General features: G+C 39.7%; 1 protein-coding gene across 1 annotated transcript in view; it reads left to right on the top strand.

Annotated features, from left to right (window-relative positions):
• Positions 1 to 2,637: 2,637 nt before the first annotated feature.
• washc4 (WASH complex subunit 4) overlaps positions 2,638 to 17,824 on the top strand; it is a 39,325-nt gene continuing 24,138 nt past the window's right edge. The window contains exons 1-13 of the mRNA XM_037683430.1: positions 2,638 to 2,789; positions 3,570 to 3,709; positions 3,791 to 3,844; positions 3,918 to 3,983; positions 4,075 to 4,120; positions 4,239 to 4,306; positions 8,981 to 9,063; positions 14,061 to 14,103; positions 14,200 to 14,303; positions 16,250 to 16,370; positions 17,187 to 17,310; positions 17,395 to 17,522; positions 17,614 to 17,774. Of these exons, the coding sequence (XP_037539358.1) occupies positions 2,729 to 2,789; positions 3,570 to 3,709; positions 3,791 to 3,844; positions 3,918 to 3,983; positions 4,075 to 4,120; positions 4,239 to 4,306; positions 8,981 to 9,063; positions 14,061 to 14,103; positions 14,200 to 14,303; positions 16,250 to 16,370; positions 17,187 to 17,310; positions 17,395 to 17,522; positions 17,614 to 17,774 (1,199 nt within the window). The 5' untranslated portion in view covers positions 2,638 to 2,728. The remainder of the gene's footprint in view (positions 2,790 to 3,569; positions 3,710 to 3,790; positions 3,845 to 3,917; positions 3,984 to 4,074; positions 4,121 to 4,238; positions 4,307 to 8,980; positions 9,064 to 14,060; positions 14,104 to 14,199; positions 14,304 to 16,249; positions 16,371 to 17,186; positions 17,311 to 17,394; positions 17,523 to 17,613; positions 17,775 to 17,824) is intronic.

The raw sequence follows: 17,824 nt of genomic DNA, 5'->3' as shown, positions 1-17,824 counted from the left end.
TTCCAAGCTAATGAAGAAAAGACATTAACAGTTTCCAAGCTAATGAATCCCCCTCCTGGGGAGCAGGTCACACGAAGATGTTCACATCCTGGATAGAGAGGAATGATGGTTTGAGAGAGGAGTAAAGGAGGCCATCTTTGTGAAAAGAAACCGTCCATCGTTAAACAGGGGTGGAGGCCTACGTGTTCAACTGTCCCCCTCTTACAATGCTGTGATTGCTAGTATCACTCAGCCCTCTGTGAATAGTAAACAGCCATCAGTGTGCTAATGATCCATTGTTAGGCTGATGGTCCTTCTTGAGCATGTGATCAGCTGGTTTTGGTTGTCAGCAGCAAACTGGTTGATCCACTCTGAGAAGGTGCTATTTAAGAGACTGAGCTGAAAACAGCACCTCAGACTGAGGAAGTCTCTCGGATGAGAGACGAAACATTTCTACATTTTTTTGCTTTGTTTTGTTTTGTGGTTTTTTTTTTTTTGAATGTCCAGAGGACCAGATTGAACTTTTTTGGATTTTTCTACCTGGATTATTGAGCATGCATCAGGATACTTTAACTAAAACAATGTTCAGAAGTAACTCAACAAAAAAGATTTAGATGTTTATTTTTTTTAATATAGTGATATATCAAAATTAAAATAGTAGATTTAAAACAAACTAATAATTTTCAAGTTTTAATGTTTCATGTTATTATTTGCAACTGTTTTCAATTTAGGTAGCTATCATATTGATGTTTGGAACATTTGTGTGACCTGTCTTAATTTATATTTGACATGATGTCCCAGCTTTTTTTATTTTTTGTCAACCTTATTGTGGACAGGACTGTTGCTTGTGTCAGAGTCACCTGACGGCATGGATGGCCTGCATTATCATTCTCTCTGCTTGTTTCCCAACAGCAGCACTGAGGCTGAGTTGTTTGACGTAAATGATGTGATTCAACGGAAATTCCTGGAAGATATAAGAAGCTAAATAACCAAAATGGTCATGTAGTTAAATTTTTTTTTTCAAAATATTAACATTTTTCACAAGCTACTAAATGGTTTCTTGAGTCAAACATGTCAAAAACAGTCTTTGTACTGTATTTTATCTCCTGGAAATAAATAAAAAAACAAAATAAGTAATGCAGAAAAAAGATTTTAAACATTTTAATTTATTTCAGGGTTTCCATGTCAGGACTGATAAGAAACATTCAAAATAAAGTTTTCAGTATAATGAATAAAAATGTCTTCTTTTTCTTTGTGCGCCTTCATTTTTCAGCCTCTCTAAAATCATTTTATAATGCCAAACATGATAAAAAGTAATTGATCAAATCACTGTGTAAAATGGAAAAAAAAAACTTACCTTTATAAGACTTTTAGAGCAGGAGAAGCATCTATTCTGGCACACGGATCATGACTGTCGCCTTCTCAACGGTGCATTGAGTTGTCTTTGTGGCATCATTGGCCATCACTAGTCTGCACACAATCGTTTACACACATAAACACACAGAGCAGCCACTTATCGCTGACCCTCTGCTCCTGCAGCAACATGCAAACATTTTTTAACATTTTTAACAGTTAGGAGGACTTGTATCTGACTTGGTCAGAAACAAGTGAGGACCATTGTTACATCCTTAGTGGTATTTAAATTTGTATATGGGTACGTCCACTTCTTTCCATGTCCACAGGTTATTTGGACAATTTTTCTGAGTCATTGAGATGTTTTAAAGTTTCCACTTTATGTTCACTGCAAAGATATTTGTATGGAATATCTGAGACTAAGGAAAAAAAACTGCAAAACTATTAACAGTGATTTTGATTTAAACATCTCAAGGTGGGCATTGATTTCTGTGTAAATGTTATCCAGATTTTTTGAAATAGTCAAAGCTGCATTTAAATATGCACAATCTGTGCAGTTTGTGAAAAGGTAAATGACAATGCAATCCAAATAATACTGACTGAAATGATCTTCCTGTTCCAAACACTCTTCTTCAATCAACTCAAAGATCCTGAAAAAATATGCAGTCATGCCAGACAGAAGTGTCAGATTCAAGACAATTTGATAATATTTCCAATGTGATCTTAATAAAACTGTGAAGATTCTAACAATCAAAACAGCGTTGAGTGCCAAACATTCATGTCCCTTAACAGAAAGTAGTACATTTGAAGTTTATTTTTGCAAGTGTACTTTAAGTTAAGTATAAGTATATCAAGTATACTACACACCATACATGTAGTGTACTAGAAATATACTGATTTAATACTTGTTTGGACTAAACTGGGACATTTTTGTACTATTTTTAAGTATATCAAATAAAGTTTATAAAAAGTAAACTTCAAGTACACTTCCTCATTTTTAGTGTAAAATAAGTATACTTGTATCCTGATGCATGCTCAATATACTTGTAGTACACTTAAATAAACTACTTTTTGCTAAGGGGTGGCATAATGGTGTCAGTCTTCGTCTGCCTTATTCCAGTCACATTTATTTTTCATTTTTATTCTTAATAAATATGAAGTAATAAAAGGCCAAACACAGCTATAATGAAACTTCAATGTTTAATTAATTATAATTTCTTAATGAACAACAACAGCTCTGCTAACAGCTTTCACTTCTACATAGACTATGAGAAGTTGACTACATTTCCCATGAGGTCTAGCGGCCAAAAAAAAATCACAAGACCTATCATGGGATTGTACTGTTAACTTAGCAGTACTGTGTGTTTCGGGTTTTGGGTGATTTTTTTCTGGAAACATGGCAGTGGACAGCATCGCACCGGACTGGGAGTTTGACCGTTTTGACGACGGTTCACAAAGTAAGAGCTCCGTTCAGTCCTTCAGAGAAAAACTGATGGAGGAAACTACTGTTAGCTTCCGTTGTTAGCAACTGGGGCTTCCTGTGCTAATCGGAGGAAACGAAACAATATCTGCTAATTATAATAAATTGCTATCAAACGAGCACTTTTGGAATTGTTTTGTGTTTAGTTAAAGAGAACGTCAAAGAGACTAGATTAGACGTAAAATTAAAAGCTAGCTTCGTTTGCTAACTCATGCTAACTAATCAGTGTTGTTTATTTTCTGAGTAACAGAAGCACAAATAACCACATTTCTTCTGTCTGGCATCTGTTTTAGCTGATATCTAATATATTTGCCTAACAACAGCTACTTCATTAAGCATTTTAGCCTGAAATATAAACCCAACTTCTAGTTTGTTTTCTAAGGAAAACTAAGAAAGTCTGGCTGGTTGGAAGCCAAAAAAAAAAAAGGCAAATCAAGAATAAAGAAAGCAGGGATGTAACTCAAGTTTTTGCACATGATAATTTTATTACTGTGCAATTATAACTATTAGAATAAGAAGAAAATTAGGTTACAGTGTCATTTGTTTTGTTTATTTGCACATAATACATTTTATAGCTGTTTTTGATATATTTAGAGGTATTTGTATGTCTGTAAAGCTCACAAGTGGAATAAAAAGCAGTTTCCTTAAAATGTAACAGAGCAGAACAAGTGCACTTTGAGTTTGACATTGATAAATGTAATCAAATGAAAGTTTTATTTGATTGCACTCAGTAACGAGTGTCATCAAACCTTAACAGAAATACACACAGAGGTTCAGCTGAAAAACTACAGCAGGTTCCTGGAGGAGTACACCTCCCAGCTGAAGGGTATCGAAGAAGCTCTGGATGACTCCATAGGAGATGTTTGGGACTTCACACTGGACCCCATCGCACTGAAAGTAAAACATCTAAACTAAATAGCTGTACATAGGCCTGAAAAGGCTGAGATCACTACACAAATCAGACTTTCTCTTTTTCAGCTTCTCCCTTATGAACAGTCGTCTTTATTGGAGCTGATTAAAACTGACAATAAGGTAAGTACAAATTTGTAAGTTTTATAGCTGAATAAGGTATTTATTTGATATTAAGCACTTTTGTTATGTGCAGGTTCTGAACAAAGTTATTACAGTTTATGCTGCACTTTGTAGTGAAGTGAAAAAGCTCAAATATGAGGTAAGCACGGTCATAACAGTGTTCTCAGGTTGGTTTGGTTATATTGTATCTGTTTTCTCCTGGACACTTTTTAAAAGATTTTCTTTTTCAGGCAGAAACCAAGTTCTACAATGGCTTATTGTATTATGGAGAGGGAGGTAGGCAGTCAGCTCTGACTCTTTACCTTTGTAATAACTTTGTATTTTGGATTACTTAGCATTTCTTACATTATTGATGGAAACAAGATGTGCAGTATATGTTTGTTTTGTGTTACAGTGTATGAAACTAGCGGTGTTGAAGGAGAGTCACAGATTCAAATGGGCAGATTCATTTCATTCCTACAGGTGGGTGATACTGTAAATAATTTCCTTTGTCACTGTATTCAATTTATTGGTACATGTTGGAGAAATTCTCAATTCTCTCATTGACTGATGTTGTTTACTCAAAAGAACCACAACTCACAGCAGGTGAAGATTTTTAACTGGAATTTTACTTGCAAGGGCTGATTTCAGGACAGGTCACATACCGTACATAAACGTCCACAAAGACAAGTCACAGAAATGAGCTGTGAACTGATGACTTCTTATAACATTCACAGCTCAGCAAAGTTCAACGTACCGGTAGTACAGTGGGCATCCTTGAAGCCAGCTGCAGCCTTCTCCCACAATACTCTGTAAGAGTCTGAGCTGCAATGGATGCCAAGATGGCGCCTGTGTACGGCTTGACTTCTGTTCCGTCTCATCTGTCTCCCATTCTTGTGATTTGTTTAGTATTTTGCTTTATTTAGCCTATCAAATAATTGTGTTTTGGCTGTTACTCAATATCAATATGATAGGCACACGTTATTTTCCATAAAATATTATATGGAGGATGCCTGCGTTACCTGGGCCAGGTATGCAGAGTTTTTCCCTCTACGTTTTGAATGCGCCACGTCCTCACCTGAGTACCTGCTGCTGGCAAAGCACCGAGGCCGGAGAAGGAAGCGGGGATCTAGAGCTGGTGTCCAGACCAGGATGAGGAAACAGCGTGGGAAAAAGCCATGGCTGAGCGGGTCCAGCTCTGTTGGAAATGAGTGCTGCCTCCGGCCGGTACCAATCTGCGAATCAGCCCTGTCCTGTGCGCCTTCCCCGTTCTGTGCGTCATCGGCCCTGTGGCACACTGATCGGATCTTCCCAACTCGTCAAGCCCAGCTCCCCACACTGCGTGACCGGTTCCTTCGAACCGTCTCCTGCCAGGAGAGGTATGTGGACGGACCTAGTTCGCCGCCGCGATGTCCGGTAGCCCAGAGCGCACCTGCAGCTGTGCGCGTAAAACCAACACGGATCGCCCTGTTGAATGCTTGCTCCATAGCAAATAAAGCTTTTATCCTTGGGGATTTGTTCAATGTAGAAAGTCTGGACTTCATGTTTTTGACAGAGACTTGGCAACGGGAACAGGAATTTATTCATCTGAATGAACTGTGTCCTCCAAACTGTTCCGTGTTTGGGACCCCGCGGGTTGCTAGGCGAAGAGGCGGACTTGCGCTCATCTATCAGGACTGCTTTTCCTGCAGGCTCATGAAGCCAGATCCGTTCAGCTCTTTTGAGCTACAGATGACTAAGGTTGGGAATTTTGACTCATTTTATTGTGTTTAATTTACCGACCTCCTGGTATTGCCCGTGCGTTTTTAGAGGATTTTTCTGAATTTTTATCTTCTGTTATCAAGCTTGAGAAAATTTTAATTCTTGGTGATTTTATTTGATGACTCATCCTACAATGCAGCATCAGAGTTACTGTCACTCACAGAGGCGTTTCATTTTAAACAGCATGTTTCTGGGCCTACACATAAGAAGGGCCATACCTTGGACCTTGTCTTCTCTTTTGGTCTCATCATTGACCAGCTGAGTGTGGTGGATGTTCCTGTCACCGACCACTGCTGTGTCTATTTTAATTTGTCTTTTAACCTTAACAGTTGTCCTCATAAAGTGATTTCTCAAAGGCGAGTTATCAATCAAACTGCTGTTGAGAAATTCTCAGAATCTTTTGAGCCCAGTTGTTTTGCTAGTTGCAGTGATGCTGATTCCTTTGTCGAGTCTTTTAATTGTCACTGCCTGTCTTTCTTAGATGAGGTTGCTCCTGTAAAGCACATAATATCCTCTCGTAAAAACTCTTGTCCTTGGAGAAATGAGGAAATTATGTTGTTCAGAAGATCATGTCGTAAGGTAGAGCGTTTGTGGAAATCTACAGAACTTGAAGTCCACAGACTACACTTAAAGGAGCTGATCTCAACTCTAAATGAAATGATTAAACAGGCCAGGTCTGCATATTTTTCTAATCTTGTGAGTATGAACAAGAAAAATCCAAAAGTCTTGTTTGATACCATTAATAATATGGTTTCACCTTCACTCCCTCTGGTGCCTGTATTCACATTAGATGACTGCAATAGATTTTTAAACTATTTTGTGGAAAAGGTTGACTATATCAAGGCGTGTTAAATCAGCTCTTGGTGTCACCCCCAGTTCAGTCCCTACAGTGAGCCCCTGGTCTTCATTTTCAATTGTCACTTTAGAGGATGTGAAGGTTGTTCTAAAAAAGATCAAACCTTCTTCCTGCGTGCTAGATGTTGTACCCACATCACTGTTTTTAAAAGTGTCTGATATTGTCAGCCCCCATGTGGCAGAATTAATTAACATCTTTCTTTCAACCTGGTCAGTTCCAAGTTTTTTGAAATAAACAATTTAAAATCCGATCTTGAAAAAGCTCAACTTTGACCCCACTGAGCTCTGCAACTACAGGCCAATATCAAAACTGCCTTTTCTCGCCAAAATTCTGGAGAAGTTAGTGGCTGGGCAGATGACTACTTTCTTGCAAAATAATAATATTCTCGATAAGTTTCAATCTGGTTTCTGCAGGATGCACTCCATCGAAACTGCCTTATTAAAAGTCTCCAATGTCATATTGATGACTGCAGACTCTGGTCAGAGCAGTGTTTTGATTTTATTGGATCGATCATCTGCTTTTGACATAGTCGACCACAAAATTATGATATATCGACTGCAACATGAGATGGGATTTTCTGGAACTGTTCTTAAGTGGTTTTCCTCTTATCTGAGCAACAGAACCTTTTCAATGTTTGTGTAAAAAATTAATAAACTGACACGTATTGTTTAAATATTGTTTAATTCATGCTCATCCTGCAGCTTTTAAAGTTGATGTGTAGATGTGAACTCTTGTAAACTCTCCTCAAAGTCTCCTGCTCAGCAACGTCCTTGCAAACAGCACCTGCAAGAGACGAGGACACACACGCAGGCGTTATCTGACTGTTTGCGTGCTGAGGACGCTCTTCGCATCAACATGTTCCCTCTTTATCAGAATGTTCTAGCCACAAGGACAGAAGGCTGTTACAAATCAAATTAAAAACCACCAGCTCCACAAGAAAAGAAACACCTTGTGCTGAGAACAAGAGCATGTGTTTGGTATCAGCATGAGAAACCTTGTCCTCCCTTCTGTTGTGATGCTATTGTGACGCACGAAACATGTATAAAATGTGTGTACTGCCTCTTTGTGTTTAGTGCTCATCCTGATTTTGTACAGTGAGTGTCTCCTTTTTGCAAAAAGAATAAAACTTGCGCTCCGATTTGAGCTAAAGAGAGGTGTCTCCAGTTTTCTAATTATTAAGAGTTTTTAAACTTTTATAATAATTACTATTTTCCACAGTTTGTTAATAACATTCAGTCTAAGACCACTCTGTTACTATATGGTGTTCCTCAGGGTTCAGTCTTGGGTCCTATTCTGTTCCTTCTATACATCACCCCCCTTGGAAAGATTATCAGTAGCTTCAGAAATGTGTCTTACTATATCTATGCTGATGATATTCAACTGTATTGTTCCTTCTATGACTCAGAATTACATAAGTTAGCTGAATTAGTAAACTGTGTTTCCCATATTAAGACTTGGCTAGCTAACAACTGCCTTCAGTTAAATTCTAACAAGACGGAAACCCTGATCATTGTCCCTGAACAGAAAGTTCCTTGGATCACACAACACCTCGGTTCTCTGCGCTCCTCTTCTCAGCTGAGCCTCAGAAACCTTTGTGTTCAGTTCGACCAGTCCGTGTCCTTACACAAACATTCAAAGCCTCTGGTAAAAAAACTGCTTTTATCATCTGAGAAACATTTCCAAACTGAGAGCAATGTTATCCAGATCTGACTTGGAGATGATTATTCATGCTTTTATTTCTTCTCGTTTAGATTATTGTAATTCCCTTTTTACTTGTTTTAACAAAACTGCCGTCGCTCGTCTCCAGTTGGTCCAGAACTCTGCTGTGAGGCTTTTAACAGGAACTAATAGGAGGTCACATTACACCAGTTTTATCTTCTCTTCAGTTAATTTAGAATTAATTTTAAAATCTTAGTTTTGACTTTTAGAGCTTTAAATGGACAGGCCCCCCAGTACATCACTGAAATGTTGACTCCTTATTCTCCAGCCCGCACCTTTCGGTCTTCAGTGTTGAACCTTCTTAAGGTTCCTAAGACCCGGTTTAAAACTCGGGGTGTCCTATCCTTTCAGACTGTAGCCCCCCGTCTGTGGAATGCCCTGCCCCTGTCTCTTCATGTGACCGTCTCTGTTGATTCTTTTAAAACGCAGCTTAAGACATTTTTATTTCGACAAGCTTTTAGTTAAATGTTTTACTGTTTTTACCAGCTGCTGTTACTGTTTTTATTAATGAGCTGTTATTATTTTTGTTTTATTTTAAGCCTTTATTTATTATTGTTGTACAACACTTTGTGATTGTATCTATGATAAGTGCTATATAAATAAAGCTTACTTACTTACTCTTTGTTTTCACAAATGCGGGTCCAGGCATCAGAGACATTCTTCAGTTCGAGATAAGAGAGTGTTTTGGGAGACAGTTGAGTTGCTTGTTCTCAAGGCAGAGGGGAAAGATGTTCTCAACCACAATATTAAAGCACAATAAAAACATTCATAACCTTTGACCAATATATTCTCTGACAGTACTTGTTGCTTTCCTTCGATAGGAGCTGTCCTGCTTTGTTTCAAGATGTTACGAAGTGGTGGTCAGCATTGTCCATCAGCTAGCTGCCCTCTACAGCAGCAACAGGTAAGAGCCGTGAGCTGAAAACTATTATGTAACAAAATCAATGCAAATGTCCTCACTGGAATGGCTTGAATACAAACACTGCTATGAGAAATATGGTGCACTGTGCATCCATACAAAACAACTTATAAACTGAAGTCAGCCGTCTCAGGACAATTCATGACCTTGGTATTCTCTGATAACACTCCAGCAGAAATGTGTATCAGTATAAGGTTTTTGTACCCTTACGCATTGAACATTTTTAATTACTGTTACGGCCTGGCTCAAGGACCATAACAAATAAAGGGGAAGCAACGCGTGGGAAAACTTAAGATTAGATTTATTTATCAAAAATAATGGCTGGCTGGAGAAGACAGGTCAAGAAGGGAGGAGGAATGAGAGCAAGTGGTGGATCTTGAGCTGGATTTGAAGCTCTTCTGGAGACACTGGCCAGCTGCCTCCACTTCCAATCAACACCAATTAGGAGCTCTGAAACAGAGATATTAGAGAAGCACACTGACAACGCCCTGGGCCATAACACCCCCCCTCTTCAAAACAGGGTCTCCACCTGAATCATGTCAAATTATGTCATGTCATGACACAACAAAGCAGGTGAAGCCCAGCTTGAAGATGATGCCTGAGCAATGCCATTCTTTAACATATAGTGAACCTCAGCATCCAAATGTTTGCGTTTGTCTGGGTTAACTCTATAAAACCGTTGTTTTATAGGTTGTGCATCACCAACTTCAATGTCGTGTTCTATCATGTGCGTGCAGGATGGAACATCTGCAAATAAAACAGAATTATAGAGTTTATCAATTGAATCAACTCAAAGCGTTGTGACTCTGGTAAATAATCCAGCACAACATCCAAGTTTTTCAATACTGCAGAGTTCCTGAGTCGACCAGTTAACATTGCTGAATCTGGAGCAGGCAACCCATCTCCATTCCATTCATGGCCAGCAGACGTCACCGTTTCACCAACACACATAGGGTGAACTTCATCTATCAATACATTCTCAGCACGAACATGATATGGTTTTAAGAGGTTAACATGAATGGTGTGCTGTTTTTTCCGCCGTTCAGGGGTAGCAATGACATAGTTTTGTTCCGACAGCTGTTTCACAACTGTATAAGGCCCAGCAAACTTGGCCTGAAATGGTGAACTAACCAGAGGAAGTAAGGCCAGTACTTGGTCCCCTGAAAGAAAGACACGATGTTCGGCTTTCTTATCATACATGTGCTTCATCTTTACCTGTGCAGCTGATAATTTCTCCTTTGCCAACTGTGTAGCAGCATATAGCCTTTGCTTAAATCCATTAACATAATGGAGCAGATTTTGTGGTGGTTTAGTATCCCTCCACTCATCCCGCAACACAGTTAAGGGGCCACGCACAGTATGACCAAAAACTAATTCATTAGGGCTGAAGCCTGTACTCTCCTGAGTTACTTCTCTTGCTGCAAGCAACAACCAAGGCAGACCAGCCTCCCAGTCAGTATTCATCTGAACACAGTAAGCACGGAGTAAAGATTTTAATGTCTGATGAAACCGCTCCAGTGCGCCTTGGCTCTGTGCATGGTAAGCTGTAGATTGGTTGTGCTTAATGTGCAGCTGCTTCAAAACCTGCGCAAACAAATGAGAGGAGAAATTAGATCCCTGGTCACTCTGAATAACTTTAGGTATCCCAAAAATGGCAATAAACTGCGTAAGTGCTCGCACCACAGACTTTGCAGTAAGTGTGTGCAATGGATATGCTGCTGGATACCTGGTACTTTGGCACATAACAGTCAAAAGGTACCTGGCACCTGAATGTGCAGGTGGAAGAGGACCCACACAATCAATGATTAAGTGCTCAAATGGTTGACCAATAGCTGGAATAGGATATAGTGGCGCCCGGTTAATAGTTTGATTGGGTTTACCAATCAACTGGCAGGTGTGACATGTCTTAATATAGGAAGCAACATCTTTTTTCATTTGGGGCCAAAAAAAAATTCTCAAAATGCGGTTATATGTTTCTGACTCCCATGTGTCCGGACTCATCATGAGATACACGCAAAACTAAGTCACGCAATTTCAAAGGCACAACTACCTGATAAACTGGCTCCCCAATACTACTGTCACTACATGGCACCCATTTCCTTAGCAATATCCCGTCTTCAACAAAGTATCCATGAGCACGATTCTGCATCTCCTCAGCAGGTAAAGCAGACTGAAGCAAGTCCTGCAATGTAGGGTCAGATCTCTGATACTGCACCAGGTCAGTCTGTGAAATAGACAAAGGGATGTCAGACCAACAAAAATATGACAGCTGTTTATCTTTTCCCAAGTCTTCATTCAGATTTACAGCACTGGATGTTTTCATTGCTCGCGTTACAGCACATGATTGAAAAACTTCAGGGTGAGATTCTTCATTTCCATCAGGGCCACTGCTGATCAAAGGTACTGAAACAACAACTGGACACTCTGTTTGACCAGGCCAAACTCTTCCTCCAGCTATATTGTTTCCCAATATCACTGTGACACCATCCACAGGTAAAGCAGGTCGAACACCCATTTTTACTTCCCCGTCAAACAACTCTGAATGGAGCATGAGCTTATGCACCGGAACACAAAACACAGACATGCCCATACCCAACACAGGTATAGATAATCCAGTGTTGGATTCATCTGAAAAAGGCAACACTGATGCCTGGATGAATGAATCATATGCACCAGTGTCTCTCAAGATTGTAATTGGCACCTTCATTTCACTCCCCACTAAAGAAACTTGTCCTTTCATAATAAATGGTCCATAGGCACTCAAATCAGGTTTCTTTTTTGTTACATTTAAAGAAAGTGATGCCACAAATGCTACTGGTTTAACGTGAGACTCATTTGTGTTTCTCGATTTCAGCATAGCACAGTTCTTCTTCCAATGACCTTTTCTGTGACAATAATTACAAATTTTGTCCAGATTATGGTTACTGTGGTCTGAAAAGGAACCAGCAGAATGTGCTAAATGCCATTTTGGAGCACTTATCCACCCTGTATGTTCTTCCCTAGTATCCTTATGTGTCAAAACAAAGTCATCAGCCAACACTGCAGCTTCTGACACAGTTTTCACCTTTTGGTCATTAATATATACTGCAATACGTTCATAAACAGAGTTCTTAAATTGTTCCAGAACCATTAGATTACAAAGGTCATTGAATGTTTTGACCTGAGAGGACGTGCACCACCGATGAAAATGCATCTCCAAATCTCTTGCAAACTCTACATAGGTTTTGTCACCCTTTCTCCAGTTTCTAAACTTCTGTCTGTATGCCTCAGGTACCAACTCATATGCCTTTAGTATAACAGCTTTAACCTTGGCATAATTCTGACAATCATTTAAACTTAACATAGAGAAAGCTTCTTGAGCACGACCAACCAAAACACATTGAAGCAAAACTGTACGGTCTGAATCAGACCAGCCCCTTGTCTCTGCAACCCTCTCAAACAAAGTGAAAAAAGTTTCAACATCCTTTTCACTAAACTTGGGCACCAAGCGCAAGTCATTCAAAATATCAGAGCATTTAGTCTTAGAGTCCACCATACAAGATTCATCAGACAGTTTACCTTCTCTCATCAGATTCAATTTCTCACTTTCCAAGTTTAATCTTGCCAATTCAGTTTGCTGCCTCATTTTTTCCAAAGCCATAGCCTTCTCCAAATCTGCTTGCTGTCGCAAATTCTCTAATGCCAGCTGAGTTTCTTTCTCCAGCTGCATTTTTAACATTAACATTTCTTTTTGTTGTTGAAAATCCAAAACATTAGTGTTTAAACCCTTAGAACCCAACTCATCAGGTTTTGAAGGCACTGTCAAAATATCCATTTCAATTAACTTCTCCCTTAAAATTGATTTAACATTTTCTTTCAACCGTTTGTCACCCACACTTATTTTAAAGTGCTTAGCAATCTTTACCAATTGCTCTCTAGAACACTGCTCCAAAAATTCCACTGACGGAGATTGATTAAATTCTTCAACAGACATAAGTAATTCTTACAGTGTCTCAGAAAGATTAAATTGAATTGCTGATAATTTGCACAACCAATCCAAACCTCCCCTCTAACTGCCTACCATAAGACTAACTAACTCAACCCTAGTCTTCAGAGAACAGGGATGGTGGGTACTTACGCACTCTTCTACCAGTAGGGTGGAAAAGCGACCAGAAACTGGCAACCCCCCAACACTATGGCTGTGCCCCCGAGACAACTGCTCTACCCATATGATCTCACACTACCATTTGTTTTTTTTGAGCTCATGAATCCCAAAGGGGAGACACGCTGAAGCCTACAGGGGAGTTAGTTCAGATTAGGAACAAATTAGTCAACAATCAACACTTACCATTGGATCCATCAAATGAAGTTGAAAGCAAACAACTTACCACCAGCCAGAACAAATCAAACAAAACCCAAGAATCCTACACTAGCTTCCCAACTAAATTTAACAAAAAAAAAAAAAATACTTACTCACATCTCAAACAGAAAAAATTGTCGCGCAAACTATAACTTAAGTTAGGACGAGCCCCCAATTTGTTACGGCCTGGCTCAAGGACCATAACAAATAAAGGGGAAGCAACGCGTGGGAAAACTTAAGATTAGATTTATTTATCAAAAATAATGGCTGGCTGGAGAAGACAGGTCAAGAAGGGAGGAGGAATGAGAGCAAGTGGTGGATCTTGAGCTGGATTTGAAGCTCTTCTGGAGACACTGGCCAGCTGCCTCCACTTCTAATCAACACCAATTAGGAGCTCTGAAACAGAGATATTAGAGAAGCACACTGACAACGCCCTGGGCCATAACATTACTGTAATCAAGATTAGACTGCTTGCTTACATTATATCACTTTCAAATTAATTGGGTTTTTAGTGATTTAGAATGTGCAGAGTTCCGATACAACTGTCTTATTTAAGTTTTGTTTCTGCTTTAAACAAGTAATGCATATTTTTCTGTTCTTTTGCGTGAAAAGGTGTGCTAAATATTTTATCTCCTTATTTTAGGAGTGCAACAAAAATCATTGAATCATCAGGTGTCCATTTTCAAGTGAGTTTTGGGATTTGATGACCTTTGAAAAGAAGCTGATCCAGTTGTATTCACTCAATCTGTATTTCCTCTTTCATCTTTGCGTTTCACTTGCAGGTTGTGTATGAACATCTGGGGGAGTTGTTGGTGGTGCTCATTACACTTGATGAAATTATGGAAAATCATAGTACACTAAAAGATCATTGGAAGATGTATAAAAGGTCAGTATATTCACAGCTGTTGTAGCAAGTCAGATAAGAAAAAAAAACCTTTTGTTTCTTATTGATAAAACAATTTTAGACTTCGTATTATAAAAGAAAATATATTATTTGAAGAGAGTTTACTTGATGATGCTTGCACGACTCACGAAAATTCCTTGGTGTTGTAAATAATAAAAATACTTTATTTATAAAGCCCTTTAAAACAACCACAGCTGCAACAAAGTGCTGTACACATATGAACAAGAAAGTTTAAACACGTAAAAATAAAACAGTTGTTAAAATATTAAGATCAATAAAAACGGTGCAGAGCAAATTTCAGTCTGTGCTAAAAGCCAGGGAGTAAAAATGTGTAAAAGGGACAGTGAAGGGGCTCGTCTGATGGGAAGAGGGAGATCGTTCCACAGTCTTGTAGCAGCAACAGAGAAAGCTCTGTCCCCTCTGAGCCTCCGTTTGGACCTCGGCACCTCCAGGAGCAGCTGATCAGCTGATCTGAGGCACCGAGCAGGAGAATATGGGTGAAGCAGCTCAGAGAGGTAGGATGGAGCAAGACCATTTAAACATTTAAAAACAAATAAAATAATCTTAAAATGAACAGGCAGCCAGTGGAGTGAAGCCAGAATGGGGGTGATGTGCTCCCTCTTTTGAACTCCAGTTAGAAGCCGAGCAGCAGCGTTCTGGACCAACTGGCGATGTCTGAGGGAGGACTGGCTGACTCCAAGGTAAAGAGTGTTACAGTAATGCAGCCGAGACAAAGGCATGGATTACTGAAACTGGAGTACCCGGAGAATATCCACGCATGCACGGAGAGAACATGCAAACTCCACCCAGAAAGGCCCCTGGACCGGGGTTTGAACCAAGGACCTGCTCACTGAGAGGCAGCAGCTCTACCAGTTGCGCCACCGTGCTGCCCTGAATAAAACATAACTGGAAAAATCAAAATAAAAAAGTTAAACACTCCCAAGTTTAGGTGTTGAATTATAGCTGAAGTTGACTTTCTTTTATTTTTGCTTTGAGGCATCCAGGTAATAACTCTGTGACTTTGTGAGGTCATGTCAGTTCAGTAAGTGAGCCTACAGCTAGGCTCAGAACTGATTAAAATCAGAATACCAAATGTATGCAGTGGTGCATGCCATGTTTGTTGGTGGTCTGTGCTAATCTAATGTTCTTCAAAGTGCATTGTTATAGTTCACACCTGTATTTAGCACTATCTGCTAATCAGAGCCCCAAGAATAGGTGTTACTGAAAAGAGGCTGTTGTCTTGGTAAAATATTTGTCTCCACCTTTTGATGCTGTCTGCAAAAGTCTGAATACTTGCTGAAATATCTTTGATACATTAGCATTATTCCCTGAAGACCATCTGGCTTTAACTGTGAGACATATCGTAGCCAAAGACAATGCCACATTGTTCCAGTTAGGAAGTTGTTGCTTTTTTTTTTAACAATCAAAATGTCTGCTAAAACTTGTTAACATGCTTGTGAAGATAAGGTCTCTTCGTAAACTATATATTTTTACTAATGATTGATTACCCTGAAAGAGACATCAGAAGATTGCTTGAATGCCAGATACATGCTCAGATCGAGGATTTAGTTTTGCACGATGGTTCGGTAACGTGTCACTATTAACTGGCCTTAAGCAACTGTTTTGATTTTGATCATTTCTCAGTATAGCTGTCAGTTATGAGTCATTTGTTTAATTGTCACACATTCCTTTTGTTTCCCCTTTGACACTCGTGTAATTGCTTTCTAACCATGTTTTGTTAGGATTAAACCAAATTTCCTAAACTGTGAAGGGTTTGGTCTTCCATCAAGAGCAGTTCACACTGATTTATAAAAGTGACTAAAATGTAAAATGTGTAAAAATAGTGTAAGTAAAAAAAATAAGTAATAATAGTGTAAAAATCAAAGTTTTTTTTAAACTTAAGTGATGTATATGTATCTTATATTTAGGTTATTGAAGTCTGTACATCATAATCCTGGAAAGTTTTCCATCTTTGAAGAGAAGCTAAAACCGTTTGAGAAGCTCCTGCTCAAGCTGGAGGGACAGCTGCTGGATGGCATGATCGTGCAGGTAATTTTCTTATCTTTCGTGACAATAAAGTGTAAGTCTGAATGCTGCCACATACTCAGGCGTACTTCACTCCGCAGTACCCGAGGCGGACTCGAAGTGGACGTCCACAAGCCATGTCCATGCAAAGATCAATTTTTACGTACGTGTACTCTGTGTCGCACAATAAACTGTCCTGTGACGGACTGTTTTGTATGCGACACCAATGTATTAAATTCCCCTTCTTCGTCCCTGCTCTGGTTTAATGCCCTTTTCTTTTGTTATTTTTGTCAAGAGGCAAGCGATCTCTTCCTCTTCGTCCGTCGATGCCATGACTGAAATTGTGAGAAATGAAGGAATTTGTCACGAGATAATTAAAATCAGGTCCAGCGTGGCTGCGGGAGGATCTGGAGATTTCCCAGTGGGCCGGTCTGATGTGTGAGCTGCAAGGCCAGTGCTCCCTGTTGGTTTTTTTTGGTAGAACCTTTTATTAACAGCACATAAACCCAGAACACCGCTGCTCCTGGGCTGCCAGCTGCCTCTACCCAGGCCTGCCAGCAGCTCTCGTTTATTTATTTATTTTTTTTGCAACCTGTCAATCAATCCAGTAGTTGTGTCAGCAAATGACCAATCAGCCACCTCAATTTGTCCCGAAGGTTAACGCCCCATGCCTTTGGAGCTGGGCTGCAGCCCATCAGGGTGTACACTCGAGTGTGAAGTCCCAACCCTCTGCGGACAGTGCGCACAGTGTCTACGCGGCTCACGGCGTACGCATAGTACGCCCGAGTATGTGGGAGCCTTGACTCTTCTGAGCAGCATTAACTTTGTGATGTCTGACAGGCCTGTGTGGAGCAGAGGTTTGATGATCCAGGGGAGGGAGTTGCCATCTCCAAAAACAGTGTTTTTGCTGAGGAGTTTGCGTTCAACATTCGCACCTTATTCACAAATGTGGAGTCAAAAATTGGTCAGTTTCTTATCATTATCAAAAGCATTTTTAAACCCCTACTTTGTTTTGTTGATTTGTTGTTTTTCTTTTTTCTTTATTTAGGCGAACCTACAGAAATTGACCAGAGAGATAAATATGCTTCAGTCTGTGCTCTGTTTGTCCTCCACTTTCACATTTTCAGGTGTGTCGACAAAAAGCTCTACAAGGCGTTGCTTGATGTCTGCAAAAAGGTAGATTTGTGGTCTTATTTGGTTTTCCATTAAAAAATAATCCCTTTGCTCACTATATCTTCGCTCATGCTCACGTATTGTGTGTTCGCAGGTTCCCGCCATCACTCTGGTTGCAAACATCATCTGGTTTCCCGACACATTTCTCACCACTAAAGTCCCGGCTGCAGCAAAAATGATGGACAAAAAGAGCCTTCAGGCAATCAGAGTGCAGAGAGACGCCTACCTGCAGCAAAGAGCTCAGACGTTAACAAAGTCAGCACCACTAAAAATCTGCTCTATTAGATCACAATTAAAAATGTTAT

This window comes from Nematolebias whitei, chromosome 10 (assembly GCF_014905685.2).
Source record: "Nematolebias whitei isolate Nwh7 chromosome 10, NemWhi1, whole genome shotgun sequence".
Taxonomy (NCBI): domain Eukaryota; kingdom Metazoa; phylum Chordata; class Actinopteri; order Cyprinodontiformes; family Rivulidae; genus Nematolebias; species Nematolebias whitei.
The sequence above is the reverse complement of the archived record's forward strand: the minus strand, read 5'-3'. Positions and strand labels throughout refer to the sequence as shown.